The sequence below is a fragment of the Asparagus officinalis genome, chromosome 3 (genome assembly GCF_001876935.1).
Source record: "Asparagus officinalis chromosome 3, Aspof.V1, whole genome shotgun sequence".
In the NCBI taxonomy this organism is placed as follows: Eukaryota; Viridiplantae; Streptophyta; class Magnoliopsida; order Asparagales; family Asparagaceae; genus Asparagus; species Asparagus officinalis.
The window spans coordinates 53,600,978-53,615,207 of NC_033796.1; the positions used below are offsets into that span (position 1 = coordinate 53,600,978).

Consider the following 14,230-nt stretch of genomic DNA (forward strand, 5'->3'; position numbering starts at 1 on the left):
TTTAAAATAACTATTGCAAAAGCTACATAACTTTGCCATGTATGGAACTTTTAGTGGAGGTAGTTTTCTATTTGGAATTTAAAAAGTTTTTTTATGAGATGGAATTTATATTTATTTTTTAGTTTTTTTAGTACTACACCTTTTTGTCCCACCAAATTGGCCGTAATATTTATTGAAATTTTATCTACAAAATGCAAGTCCATTTACTTTTCCTAATTATAAAATTATAAACTAAATAATATATTTATAAATCTGGTTGGTCTATTTACACTTACTACTCTATTTTCATCCAACCAAACAGTCCCTAAGGAATGCATTTATTCAATTTCAAAATTTTAAAAACACTTTTACTAGTTTCTTGGACTTGTTGACAAAGTTTTGTACTCAGAATGGAAAACGTGCTGACTTCTGAATTTCTTCTTCCCCAAGCATCCAATTTTAATTAAAATAAAACATTACTTAATTTAAAATTATATTAAAAAACCCTTTTATTTATTATTTTCTTGGACTCCACGGTACGAGTGGAGTCTTATAAAGTCCAAATCCTTGCAGACGGATTCCTCGGAACAAAAAAAAAAGAACCCGAGAACCCTTAAAAAACTCTCCTTTATTCCCGAATTTTTGAAACCCTAGTTTACATCTCGACCTTCGATTTTGGTGACTAGGGTTTGCTTCAAGGCATTGAAATCATGGCTACTAGAGTTCAATTTGAGAATTCGTGCGAAGTTGGTGTGTTCTCCAAGCTCACCAATGCCTACTGCTTGGTTGCCATTGGAGGTTCTGAGAATTTCTACAGGTTAGCTTTTCGAAATCTATTAGTTATTTTTAATTTTGATATTATTTTATGTTATGTTATTATTAAAAAAAAATTAATTACAGTGCATATGAAGCTGAGCTGGCCGATGTTATCCCTGTGATCAAAACTTCAATAGCCGGTACCAGAATCATTGGCCGGCTTTGTGCAGGTGAGTGTTTTTTAGTTCAATTTGGTAAGAATCTAATTAAGGATTATTAAAGATGTTTTTTTTTTCCTGGCAAATAAATCTAATTTGTTTGGCTTTTTAGGGAACAAGAATGGGCTTCTTTTGCCGCACAACACCACTGATCAAGGTAAATTCTCTTGGGTAACTCGGATCTAATTTGTCTCTGTAAATAGGATTGTGCTGCTTCTTTCAATCGAAATCCTAGCTGAACTGTATTATGTGATCAACAAGAACCTTTCATGTAATTTTTTTTAGGTTGTGATTGTGATGGATGCAATTACCTTAGGAAATCCCATCGGTAGTGCTTAGTATTCGTAGATTTTAGACTTATCTCAGTTTTAGGGAGTTGAAGAGCTTCTTAGTTGTATGAGCTTATATCTTTGGCAAAGAGAGGACCACATTGATGGGAGTAAGGCATGGAAAGGATGGTTATGGTTGTAAGTTTGATTTCGTGGATTATATCGTGTTTAGATGATGTTTTTGTGTTGTCTACGAAATCACCAATCATGCAAGTAGAGCGTAACTTAAGCAGTTCTATTCTTGTGTTTCTTGCTTAGGAAACCTTTGTGACAATGGGTGACTATGAGATGGATCCCTTCAAATGTAGATTTTATTTATTTATTTATCTATCTATCTATCTATTTATTTATTTTCAATCTGTTCTGATAATAGCCATTTTTCAACAAATGAGTGTAGTATTGTTTGTGTGAAAACACAGTATTGCAGACTAGAAAATAAATGTGTTATATTGCTGACTATAAAGACCAACCGCCCAATTTCTCTTGTAAAAGAGCAATACATCTATGTATCTTTCTTTCTAATAAGTTTGATAGCTCCTTCCCCGTAACTAGTGGATAAAATTTTCTTCATGAAAGACAATCCTTTTTGAACTGAAACGTATTAGCTCGTCCATCTCAAGAAAGAGTCCATACAACAACACAAGTTCCTCCTCAAAATCCTTATGGATGTGCTACTATGAATTCGATACCAATTTCTGTGTAGTACAGGAGAGATTCAATTATATATCTAAATATAGAAATATAAAAAGTTTTTAAAAAACATTAAAGGATCCCAAATATAAAGGCTTTTTAAATATGTTTTTTGTATTTTGATTCTAGTTTGCATGTTGCTTATGGTAAGAAATAGTAGATTATAAAGCATCCATTTTGTTTTGATTATGCATCTCTGTTTTTCAAGTTATATTGTGACTGATTATATCCTACCTCAAGTATCAATCAATTACATTATGTTATTACTTCTTTGGGATGAATTCAACCTCATGAGGCTTGCCTATATTAACACATTCTTTTCTATATTAGATCAGTTGATAGCATAGTGAAGCTTTGCTTATCATATCTAAAGTTCATAGCACATGTAGAGGCACAAGGCACACTCATAATTTTCTGTGTTGGATAAGTGACACAGACAAACATTCATGGGTGCGTCTTGGATGTTTTTTGACAATGAGACGATCACATTGCATTCACCTTTTTAAAGCACAAAGTTTTTGCTAAACTATATACTTTGTATTCAATGAGACGATCACATTGCATTCACCTTTTTAAAGCACAAAGTTTTTGCTAAACTATATACTTTGTATTCTAAAGTTACTTAGCTCCTGACAGTCACATTGCATTTACCTTTCTATTTGTGTGTTTTTTTATCAAGTGATGAGCCCATTGGTTACCGGAAATTGCATGAAACTTTTATTGGGTTTTTATCAGTTTCTTAGGATAGATACCTTTCTGTAAGAAGTTGTTTCTCTTTCCTTCGGACCAAATAGTGAAATTCTGGATTTGCAAAAGATCTAGACCCCTCTGAGGGGAAAAAGAGTCAAGCCATTCATTGTATACGTCCTATGTGTTGGGAATTTAATGCAACGGAAACGCGGTATAGAGAACAGTACACCAAGATTTACGAGGTTCGGCAACTGCCTACGTCCTCGGGAGCCACACAGATAATTTCTTATTAATCCAACAAGAAATTACAATTTTAGGAGCAGATCCCTAAACTGGGATTTCTCAAATAAACACTGTAGCTACAGTGTTAATAATCAAAGGGTATGAACCCTTTCAATTCTCAACTGAGAATAAATACCCCACAGATAAAACCCTCTTTCTTTTCTTCTCTCTCTCTCTTAAATCCCCCTTCAATCACTGTTGGAGCTGGGGATTAAGTCACAAATCGCAGCAGCGATTTAGGGCAGCCGCCAGAGAAGAATCGGAGGAGGAAAGGGGGAAGCCAGCGCCTTCGAAACCCTAGGGAGAGGGTTTATATAGGCGGAGATGAGAGAGCTGGCGACAGCCTGTCGCCAGCGATTAACCCTGACGCAAAGGTCGGGTTCGCCCAAAAAGCAAACGCAGAGGTCGGGGGGCAGGCGAACGCAGAGCTCGCCATCGACGCAGAGCTCGCCATCGACGCCCGCTTCGAACGAACGCAGAGCTCGCCATCGACGCCAGCTTCGAACGAACGCAGAGCTCGAGGCTTCGAGCTCGTCCTGTCGCCTGGACCTCGCCGCCTGGACCTCGCCGCCGCCATCCTGGAGCTCGTCGGAGCTCCTCCGCCGCCGGAGGTTGGTATCCACCCCCAACCTAACAAGTTGGTATGGCCATAGTTTGTTTCTTATTTTATCTATACAATATACTAAAGTAATAGTATATTTTTTGCCACATGTCAAAATTCTAGAATATTTGACACGTATCAAATTTTTAGAGCATCTGTACTATATGCTAAAGTAAGACCTTAAATTACTACTTGGTAACTTGTGGTTATTTTGACTATTTATTCTCGGCTTCTTCTTTATACATAACCTTCCCCTACACATAACCTCTCCATTAATCTAATCCAATTAACTTCCATGTAATAATAAATAACTAATACATAATTTAATAACTAATATTTGAGAGAAACACTTCTTTCTTTCTCCCAACAACATTCCAACCACACGTTCTTATGAATTACCATATAATTTCAATTGGAGTCCTTCCAATTCTTTGCTGTAACTTCTATCAACTCTCTAAATATTTCTTCTCTACATATTATGATTTTTTACATTTATCCGAATTGCATGATCTCTTTCTCAATGACAGCATACAACATTCATCATGATTGAAACTGAGTGATTTATGTGAGATTATCTTCTTTCCTTCATCATCTTCTAATTTTTATGTTATGTTATTACTAAAAAAATTAATTACAGTGCATATGAAGCTGAGCTGGCCGATGTTATCCCTGTGATCAAAACTTCAATAGCCGGTACCAGAATCATTGGCCGGCTTTGTGCAGGTGAGTGTTTTTTAGTTCAATTTGGTAAGAATCTAATTAAGGATTATTAAAGATGTTTTTTTTTTCCTGGCAAATAAATCTAATTTGTTTGGCTTTTTAGGGAACAAGAATGGGCTTCTTTTGCCGCACAACACCACTGATCAAGGTAAATTCTCTTGGGTAACTCGGATCTAATTTGTCTCTGTAAATAGGATTGTGCTGCTTCTTTCAATCGAAATCCTAGCTGAACTGTATTATGTGATCAACAAGAACCTTTCATGTAATTTTTTTTAGGTTGTGATTGTGATGGATGCAATTGCCTTAGGAAATCTTATCGGTAGTGCTTAGTATTCATAGATTTTAGACTTATCTGGTTTTAGGGAGTTGAAGAGCTTCTTAGTTGTATGAGCTTATATCTTTGGCAAAGAGAGGACCACATTGATGGGAGTAAGGCATGGAAAGGATGGTTATGGTTGTAAGTTTGATTTCGTGGATTATATCGTGTTTAGATGATGTTTTTGTGTTGTCTACGAAATCACCAATCATGCAAGTAGAGCGTAACTTAAGCAGTTCTATTCTTGTGTTTCTTGCTTAGGAAACCTTTGTGACAATGGGTGACTATGAGATGGATCCCTTCAAATGTAGATTTTATTTATTTATTTATCTATCTATCTATCTATTTATTTATTTTCAATCTGTTCTGATAATAGCCATTTTTCAACAAATGAGTGTAGTATTGTTTGTGTGAAAACACAGTATTGCAGACTAGAAAATAAATGTGTTATATTGCTGACTATAAAGACCAACCGCCCAATTTCTCTTGTAAAAGAGCAATACATCTATGTATCTTTCTTTCTAATAAGTTTGATAGCTCCTTCCCCGTAACTAGTGGATAAAATTTTCTTCATGAAAGACAATCCTTTTTGAACTGAAACGTATTAGCTCGTCCATCTCAAGAAAGAGTCCATACAACAACACAAGTTCCTCCTCAAAATCCTTATGGATGTGCTACTATGAATTCGATACCAATTTCTGTGTAGTACAGGAGAGATTCAATTATATATCTAAATATAGAAATATAAAAAGTTTTTAAAAAACATTAAAGGATCCCAAATATAAAGGCTTTTTAAATATGTTTTTTGTATTTTGATTCTAGTTTGCATGTTGCTTATGGTAAGAAATAATAGATTATATAAAGCATCCATTTTGTTTTGATTATGCATCTCTGTTTTTCAAGTTATATTGTGACTGATTATATCCTACCTCAAGTATCAATCAATTACATTATGTTATTACTTCTTTGGGATGAATTCAACCTCATGAGGCTTGCCTATATTAACACATTCTTTTCTATATTAGATCAGTTGATAGCATAGTGAAGCTTTGCTTATCATATCTAAAGTACATAGCACATGTAGAGGCACAAGGCAGGCACACTCATAATTTTCTGTGTTGGATAAGTGACACAGACAAACATTCATGGGTGCGTCTTGGATGTTTTTTGACAATGAGACGATCACATTGCATTCACCTTTTTAAAGCACAAAGTTTTTGCTAAACTATATACTTTGTATTCTAAAGTTACTTAGCTCCTGACAGTCACATCGCATTTACCTTTCTATTTGTGTGTTTTATCAAGTGATGAGCCCATTGGTTACCAGAAATTGCATGAAACTTTTATTGGGTTTTTATCAGTTTCTTAGGATAGATACCTATCTGTAAGAAGTTGTTTCTCTTTCCTTCGGACCAAATAGTGAAATTCTGGATTTGCAAAAGGACCTCGCCGCCTGGACCTCGCCGCCGCCATCCTGGAGCTCGTCGGAGCTCCTCCGCCGCCGGAGGTTGGTATCCACCTCCAACCTAACACTATGAGCTCCCAAGCTGGTAGATATTAGTCCAGGATTTTTCTTACGGTCTTACCATAAGAATTTCATGTATAATGCTAGGGAAGTGAAAATTAATCCCATGAATATATCAGTATGGTGGGTAGAAGGCATTTGGCGGCACACTATGTGCAATATTTGTGTAATTACTTTGTTGTTGTTTGAACTTTGCAACTGTGTTTATCTGGGGTGACATTAAATGTTGAATGCACTTTTCATTGTGTTCCTGAATTCTGATGCTTCACTTATATATTTATTATTACTTTTATTTATTCCTTATATATACCTAAAGAATTTTAGTCTTTTATTGTAAATATTTGCTGGGAATTTCTTCGACAAACCTTAATAACATGGACAATGAGATGGTTACAAATTTTGGCTGATGTGTTCAGTTTCTCTCCGAAATGTTTAATATTATACTGTCAAAAAGACTGATCATGCAAATTATTGACTCTTATATTGATTTCCGCTTCAGAGCTTCATCATTTGAGGAACTGCCTGCCTGATCAAGTAGTTGTTCAGCGAGTTGACGAGAGACTGTCTGCTCTCGGAAAATGTGTTGCCTGCAATGACCACGTAGCTCTTACACATACTGATCTAGACAGGGAAACAGAGGAGCTCATAGCTGATATTCTCGGAGTCGAAGTATTTAGGCAAACAATTGCTGGAAACATTCTCGTCGGAAGTTATTGCACATTTTCCAACAGAGGAGGCTTGGTAAGGAAACAATTTGTTTATTTTGGGTCTACTTCAGAAAATCCTCCTAATATTTGCAATATTTACAGAAATATCCAAGGTTTCAAACGTGACAGTTTGACCCCCTTTGTTTCAATATCTTAAAAAAATAATTTGGATGAAAAAAATATGGTAAGAGGATATGACAATCTATGCGCTCCATACAACCATTTATATGATCAGCATATTGAAATTGATTACTATATTGAAGAATTTGATGAATATTTGAATAGAAACTGAAAATGATAAGTTGGATAAAGTGTCACTTTTAAAAGGGTAATTGTTTGCGTAACCCCTGTTAAGTTTGTCCTATTTTGAGATACTGGCCACTCTACCCCACACAACCCCCAAAAAAACAGAATAAAGAACAAAAGGAGAAAAAACCCTTTATAAATGTCACTTTAACTCCTTATCTTTGGGGCTTGTAACGAAACCCCCAAACATTTTCAAATATTTCAACATGACCCTCTAACTGGAACCTGCATTATGCCATTAGAGGGGTGTATGTTGCAAATAAGGGACGGTTATAAAATTTATGGAGGTTAGCTCAAAATGCATCAAATTTTAGGGGGTTGTATGAAATTTACCTCTTTAAAACCCTAGGGAAATTTTATGTCATTTGTCCAACAAATTTTAGGGGGTTGTATGAAATTTACCTCTTTAAAACCCTAGGGAAATTTTATGTCATTTGTCCAATCTTACCAGGATTTTAAAACAAACTGCATCTCCTCTGTATCATCTTGAAACAGGTTCATCCTCATACGTCAGTCGAAGACCTAGAAAACAAACTGCATCTCCTCTGTATCATCTTGAAACAGGTTCATCCTCATACGTCAGTCGAAGACCTAGACGAACTTTCAACGCTTCTTCAAGTACCTCTTGTCGCTGGAACTGTCAACAGAGGCAGCGAGGTCATTGCTGCAGGGATGACCCTTCTTCAAGTACCTCTTGTCGCTGGAACTGTCAACAGAGGCAGCGAGGTCATTGCTGCAGGGATGACCGTCAACGATTGGACAGGTTTTTGTGGATCGGACACTACAGCCACCGAGCTGTCCGTGATTGAGAGTGTGTTCAAGCTTAGAGAAGCTCAGCCAAGCTCCATAGTTGATGACATGAGGAAATCACTTATTGATAGTTTTGTATGAAGATTTGGTTTTGCAATTGTAAAAGGGTTTATGAGAGGAAATGTTGGTCTTGAAGTTGAATTTTGTTTTGTATCTCCCAAAATTAGTTGAGCAATAAATAGTTAATTGTATCCGCATCTCATTTGTTTACTTGATGATGATAAGTTTTGTTCCTTAAGATATTTGACGTCAATATTATTAGTTGAGCAGGAAAAACCCATAGTCCTGAACTATAATTCTATTCTTCGTTCTTTATTTCTGTGAAGTTCTCTTTTTAGTTGCTAATAAAAGAACGATAATTTGAGAATATTTCATCTTTTAATTGGGGTACTATATATTGTAAAAAAATAGAAACTTGACATTCGAGTAAATAAACTTCTACATTTTATTGGATTCGAATCATCTCCACTACAAAAAAAATAGTGGAGGGACCACTATATAATCACAGCCATTGATTATCTAGTTGATGGTTATGATTTTTTCTTTTAGTGCAAATTAGGAATGAGTGCAATACACGGTGGGTATGTAGATAGAAATGAGTGTAATTTCTAAAGTGTTGTGCCTCGAGAAACCAAACCAACCGCCGAGAGAGATAAACAACCACAACCAAGCAATAGCATAAACAATCAAACACCAATTTTAACGTGGTTCGGCAATAGCCTACGTTCACGGGGCAGGGGGGAGTTTTCACTATTAGAAATCAAGAGGAACAAACTAGGGTTACAAATCTCTCACCAAAACCCACAACAACTTACTCTTGATCTCTGCAAATGCTCCTAGAATAGAAGCCCAAATAAAACCCTCTCAATAATCTCAAAACCTCCTGCTTGCCCCAACCCTAGAAATCAGATCTAGGTATTTATATCAAGCCCAAACGAAACGGGTCTGGAAACAGAACCCAGACCTGAAACTGCGTCGCGGTCAACCGCAACGCCATGTGCGGTCGACCGTGATAAGTCAGGGAACTCAGCCAAAGTCTCTGGAAAAAATGCGGTCGACCGCCAAACATCCAGAGCCAAACTCCATTACCTGGGCCAGCCGCGGTCGACCGCTGCGCCATGCGCGGTCGACCGCCGATCGCGGTCGACCGCCGCGCCACCTGCGGTCAACCGCGCAGCACCCAAAAGCTCTCCTAGACTTATCCAATGCAGTTAACTCCATACACTAGCCGAATCTACAATTCTCCACCTCGAATCTACATAAAGTGTTGGCGTTATGGTCAAGAAATAAACTATAACAGTCTAGTTTATGGGACTGATTGAAAAAAATAATCTCTCTTATTCTTGAAATGTCGATACTGGATAGAATCCAAATCTAATAGACAATAAAGAGCATATTGTCATATGGTCGTAGGTGATTGCCGAACCAGATAAAAAAGTGGGTCCCAATGTCAGCTTTCATCACTTTTAATTGTTTGTTTGTAGTTGTGAAAATAGTATAAAGTGATTTCATATGCTGATGTGGCTTGTAAAGTGATTTCATAAAAAAAAGATATGATTTTAGGAGAAAGCTGACATTGAAGTCAGGAAAAAATAATAAAAAATAATTCCAACCAATATGATCATTTGAGTAGGGACCACTTTTTACACTTTCCAAACAAACAATTAAGGGCTTGTTTGGATTAAGGGGAATGAGGGTGAAGGGAAGTTAGGGGAACCATTCACCTCCATTCACCTTGTTTGGGAACACTTAGGAGGTGAAGTTAATTCACCCTAGTTCCCATTGGTTCACCCCCTAATAGTATAAAATTTGTTACCCCCCAAATTGGGGTGTAACCAAGGGGAAGGGAACTCCCTTCCCTTCCCTTCCCTTCCCTTCTCTCAGTTTCCCTTAACTTCCCTTCACCCCCTACAAATCCAAACATGCCCTAAAGTTACATTTACAAGCCAAACAAGCAATTAATGATTCCAATGGAATCAAAAACAAACAAAGAAAAGTATAAAAGTAAAATTGATGAGGTGGACAACAACTTTCCAAGTTGTGTCATAAATACACAACTTTACCAACAACAACCAAACAGCCCGTTAGCATCTTGTTTACTTTATTATGGTAGTATATTGATTGAGTTTTGCCACAAGGACCCAAAATATAGGACCAATAAATGGGACAAGTGAGGTGTCTCCCTCCTATTAGATAATGAGTTGACCATCATTAATGATGGCCAACTCATTATCCAATAGAAGGGGGACACCTCATTTGTCCCCCCTATTGGTCCCATATTTTGGGTCCTTAAAGAAATTTTCATATTGATTTTGTCTTTGTTGATTTCCAACAAATGGGGTCAGAGCTATTTGTGTCACCATAATCTTCTTCTTGGATGGAGAGAATGACTTCAAATCACGAGGATACCATAAACTTCAGATGTTTCATAAACTCTTATCAACTGATGATGATAAAAGTAGTTATCTGCTACATAATAAATAATTATTATTAAAATAGCTTAATTGTATATTGTACAATTTTTAATAGAGGCTCCAATTACTTTTACGTACGAACACCCTCCCATAACGTCGTGGGTCTCTTGCCTCTCTGTTTATGGCCCCTCGTTGTCTCTCCTCAATAATCTTCCTGTTCTCGAATCCACATCCTCTCTATTCTTGAATCCCTCCCTCTCTCTCTCTCTCTCTCTCTCTCTCTCTCTCTCTCTCTCTTCAGAGCTCTGGCCCCCCCTCTCTCTCTCTCTCTCTCTCTCTCTCTCTCTCTCTCTCTCTAAGCTCTTCCCCTCTTCAATCCCTCTATCCTTGAATCTCTCTCTATAGAATTCTCTGATGAGAGCCATGATGCTCTCTTCTTGTCTCACCTTAGCATCTTGCATCCTCCTCCTCCTCCTCCTCCTCCTCCTCTCAACATCTTCAAGAACTCGGCTCTCCGACGCATCACCACAAGCTGACGAGGCCTTCAGGAGCCACTTCTGCAGCCACGAATATCACCACCATCACCAACATTGGCCAAATTCTTGGTGTGACCATTTTGCCCTTCATAGCTCCGATCCCCACCCTCCTCCTCCTCCTCCTTTGACACCCGATGATGAAGACATCGATCCCCTTTACGGGGTACACAAGCGTTTGGTGCCCACAGGCCCCAACACTCTCCACAACTGAGCTTCATTGTGCATTGCGTTCATGCTCTGTCAGTGTCTTCTTTAGTTCGTCCTTTCCATGCTTCTTGATGGAAAGGATTCACTACGGAGGATTAATGGTCAGTGTCTTCTTTAGTTCGTCCTTTCCATGCTTCTTGATGGAAAGGATTCACTACGGAGGATTAATGTTTATTTGTTCTTGATTAGTTTTAAATCAGTCTAATATGAGATTACGGGTTTGATTAGGTGTTTTTGTTAGGTGGACGTGTTTTTGTTAGGTGTTTTTGTTAATTGTTACTCATTTCCCTTTATTCTTTTTGTTTAAGTAACATATTCTTTCTGTTTAAGCCCATCACTCTTTCTAAATCTATCTTATATGGGATAACAATTTTCTTAACGGATGCCCTTGGGCACTCGTCCATCACTCTTTCTAAATCTATCTTATATGGGATAACAATTTTCTTAACGGATGCCCTTGGGCACTCGTTAGGAGATAAGAAAAATAAAGAGAAATGAGTAGCAATTAAGTCCTCTGATTTGCGCTAATTCTCTCCTTAGCTCTCTCACTCTCTCTCTCTCTCTCTCTCTCTCTCAAGGGCACTAGTTAGGAGATAAGAGAAATAAAAAGAAATGAGTAGCAATTAAGTCCTCTGATTTAAACTAATTCTTCAATATAATCTAGATTCACTGGAGTGAATCCAGATTCACTGGAGTGAATCCAGATTCACTCCAGCGAAAGCTTGGATGGTTAGGATGGTTTTTAATGAATTGTTGAAGAAATAAATGCATGTGCTGTAATTTTAAAGAAATAAACGCATGAGTGAATCTAGATTCACTGCAGTGAATCCAGATTCAGTTATGTGAGGTGTTTGTTTTTTACCATAAAAATCGTAACTTTTTGCTGTAAAATGTGAAATCTTATCATGGTTTAAAATTTTATAGCTTGTTTTTTACCATAAGTTTCTTATTCTTTTTGTTTTTTATTTTTGCAGAAGATTATGTCAAGTGATTTGTTAATTTTATTAATTAGAGAGTAGCCACAACATCTCTAGTTATTTAAAATTTTCTTATGAAATCACATGTGGAAACTAGACATTAATTTGTAATTAATTGTATGTAATATGATTAAATATGCCCACAGGAAATTTGATTATATTTGTATGATTAATTGGGATGAAATATAAAATTATGTTCCTTAATCTACCCACAGGAATTAAGGGATGAATATGATTTGGTAGTTTCATCATATGGTTATTTTTATGAATCTAATTTGAGTAGGACTTTAGCCCACAGGCAGGTTTTATGTCACTAGATTCATATTTTGCATGATTTACATTGGTAAAGCATGATAAAGTTAAGTCTCAATTTTGTTAATAAGCATGTATATATATATATTTGTTTGTAGCAATTTTACCTGGGAATATTTCTGATGTCAATTGTGACATTCCTGAATTAAGGGGTGATAACTATAAGGTGTGGAAAGAAAGAGTGCTTCTGCATTTGGGATGGATGGATATCGACTATGCTATTCGGAAAGACGAACCACCGGGTATAACTGAAACTAGCACTCCAGATGCAGTTAATCTTTATGAAAAGTGGGAGCGATCTAATCGCCTCTCCGTTATGTTCATAAAGACCAAAATTTGTGCTAGTATTCGGGGTTCTGTCGATAAGCATACTAAGGTTAGAGATCTCCTTTATGCCATTGATGAGCAGTTTGCAACTTCTGACAAAGCTCTTGCTAGCACCTTAATTATGAAATTCTCATCCATGAGGCACCATGAGACTAAGGGTGTGCGTGATTATATCATGCGCATGAGGGATATTGCGGCCCAACTTAATACTTTGGAAGTTACCATGTCTGACTCTTTCCTAGTGCATTTCATTTTGTGCACACTTCCTCCACAGTATGGCCCCTTTAAGATCTCTTATAACACACATAAGGATAAATGGTCAATTAATGAACTTATGACCATGTGTGTTCAAGAGGAGGGCAGACTAGTGATGGAAGAAGGTGAGAAGGTGAACCTTACTACTGGTTCTTCTTCAAAGAAGAAAAAGGATCACATTGAGCAAAAGGGAAAGATTACAGCTAAGCAAGGCATAAAGAATGAGTCTGCATGTTTCAAAGGGAAAGATTACAGCTAAGCAAAAAGAAGAAAAAGGATCACATTGAGCAAAAGGGAAAGATTACAGCTAAGCAAGGCATAAAGAATGAGTCTGCATGTTTCAAAGGGAAAGATTACAGCTAAGCAAGGCATAAAGAATGAGTCTGCATGTTTCTTTTGTAAAAAGAAGGGACACATGAAGAAACACTTCATTAAGTTTAAGACTTGGCTTGAGAAGAAAGGTAATTTTCTTGCGTTCGTTTATGAATCTAATATGGTTAATATTAATCATAATACATGGTGGATTGATTCCGGTACTACAATTCATGTTTCGAATACCTTATAGGGTATGACAAACCTAAGGAAACCAATGGGAAGTGAACACTACATCTATTCAGGCAGCCAGATGAGTTCACATGTGGAGGCCATTGGGACATGCAGTTTAATTCTTAGTAGTGGTTTTATTTTGCATTTAGAAAAGACGTTTTATGTACCTGGTTTTACTAGGAATTTGATTTCAGTTTCAAGACTTGTACCTTTAGGAATTTCCTTTAATTTTTTAGATTCCGGTTTCAGTATTTTTAGAAATTCTGAAGTTATTGGTTATGGTATTTTGTCTGATGGCTTATATCGTCTTTCTTTGTAAAATAATATCACTCATAATTCTATGCATGTTAATACTGGATTAAAAAGATGTATTATGAATGAGAACTCATCTATTTTGTGGCACCGGAGATTGGGACATATCTCCATTGAGAGAGTTAAGAGATTGGTAAAGGATGGAGTACTTAGTACTTTAGACTTCACTGATTTTGAAACTTGTGTTAGTTGCATTAAGGCAAAGCAAACTAACAAACACAAAATGGGTGCCAAAAGGAGTTCAAACATGTTAGAGATCATTCACACGGATATTTGTTGTCTGGACATGAACGCTAATGATCCGAAATACTTTATCACCTTTATAGATGATTATTCACGATATATATATCTTTACTTACTTCGTTCTAAGGACGAAGCTTTGGATGCCTTTAAATTGTTTAAGGTTGAAGTAGAG

The 14,230-nt window shown here is 36.7% G+C and overlaps 1 protein-coding gene and 1 long non-coding RNA gene across 4 annotated transcripts; one reads left to right on the forward strand and one right to left on the reverse strand.

Annotated features, from left to right (window-relative positions):
- Positions 554 to 8,126, forward strand: LOC109834145 (eukaryotic translation initiation factor 6-2-like). Of its 3 annotated transcripts, none has more exons than XM_020402068.1 (6): positions 554 to 796; positions 880 to 965; positions 1,066 to 1,110; positions 6,606 to 6,847; positions 7,684 to 7,776; positions 7,846 to 8,126. In XM_020402068.1, exons 1-6 carry the CDS (start codon positions 690 to 692, stop codon positions 8,008 to 8,010), a joined length of 738 nt encoding a protein of 245 aa, XP_020257657.1. In that variant the 5' UTR covers positions 554 to 689; the 3' UTR covers positions 8,011 to 8,126. The 3 variants fall into 3 exon arrangements, with proteins under 3 accessions (XP_020257657.1, XP_020257659.1, XP_020257658.1); XM_020402070.1 differs by lacking the exon at positions 1,066 to 1,110 and adding an exon at positions 4,369 to 4,413 and having other exon boundaries at positions 7,684 to 7,789; positions 7,859 to 8,126; XM_020402069.1 differs by lacking the exon at positions 1,066 to 1,110 and adding an exon at positions 4,369 to 4,413.
- LOC109834146 lies at positions 7,508 to 7,889 on the reverse strand. The gene is made up of 3 exons (XR_002245459.1): positions 7,811 to 7,889; positions 7,711 to 7,741; positions 7,508 to 7,641 (listed from the first exon to the last, which is right to left on the reverse strand). It is a non-coding gene; the product is annotated as an uncharacterized LOC109834146 (long non-coding RNA).

Excerpts from the sequence above, each read along its gene's own strand:
- LOC109834145 (XM_020402068.1), top strand. The coding sequence starts at position 690 with ATGGCTACTAGAGTTCAATTTGAGAATTCGTGCGAAGTTGGTGTGTTC. Across the intron at positions 797-879 it reads GGTTCTGAGAATTTCTACAG|TGCATATGAAGCTGAGCTGG; the intron begins GTTAGCTTTTCG and ends AATTAATTACAG. Across the intron at positions 966-1,065 it reads CATTGGCCGGCTTTGTGCAG|GGAACAAGAATGGGCTTCTT; the intron begins GTGAGTGTTTTT and ends TTGGCTTTTTAG.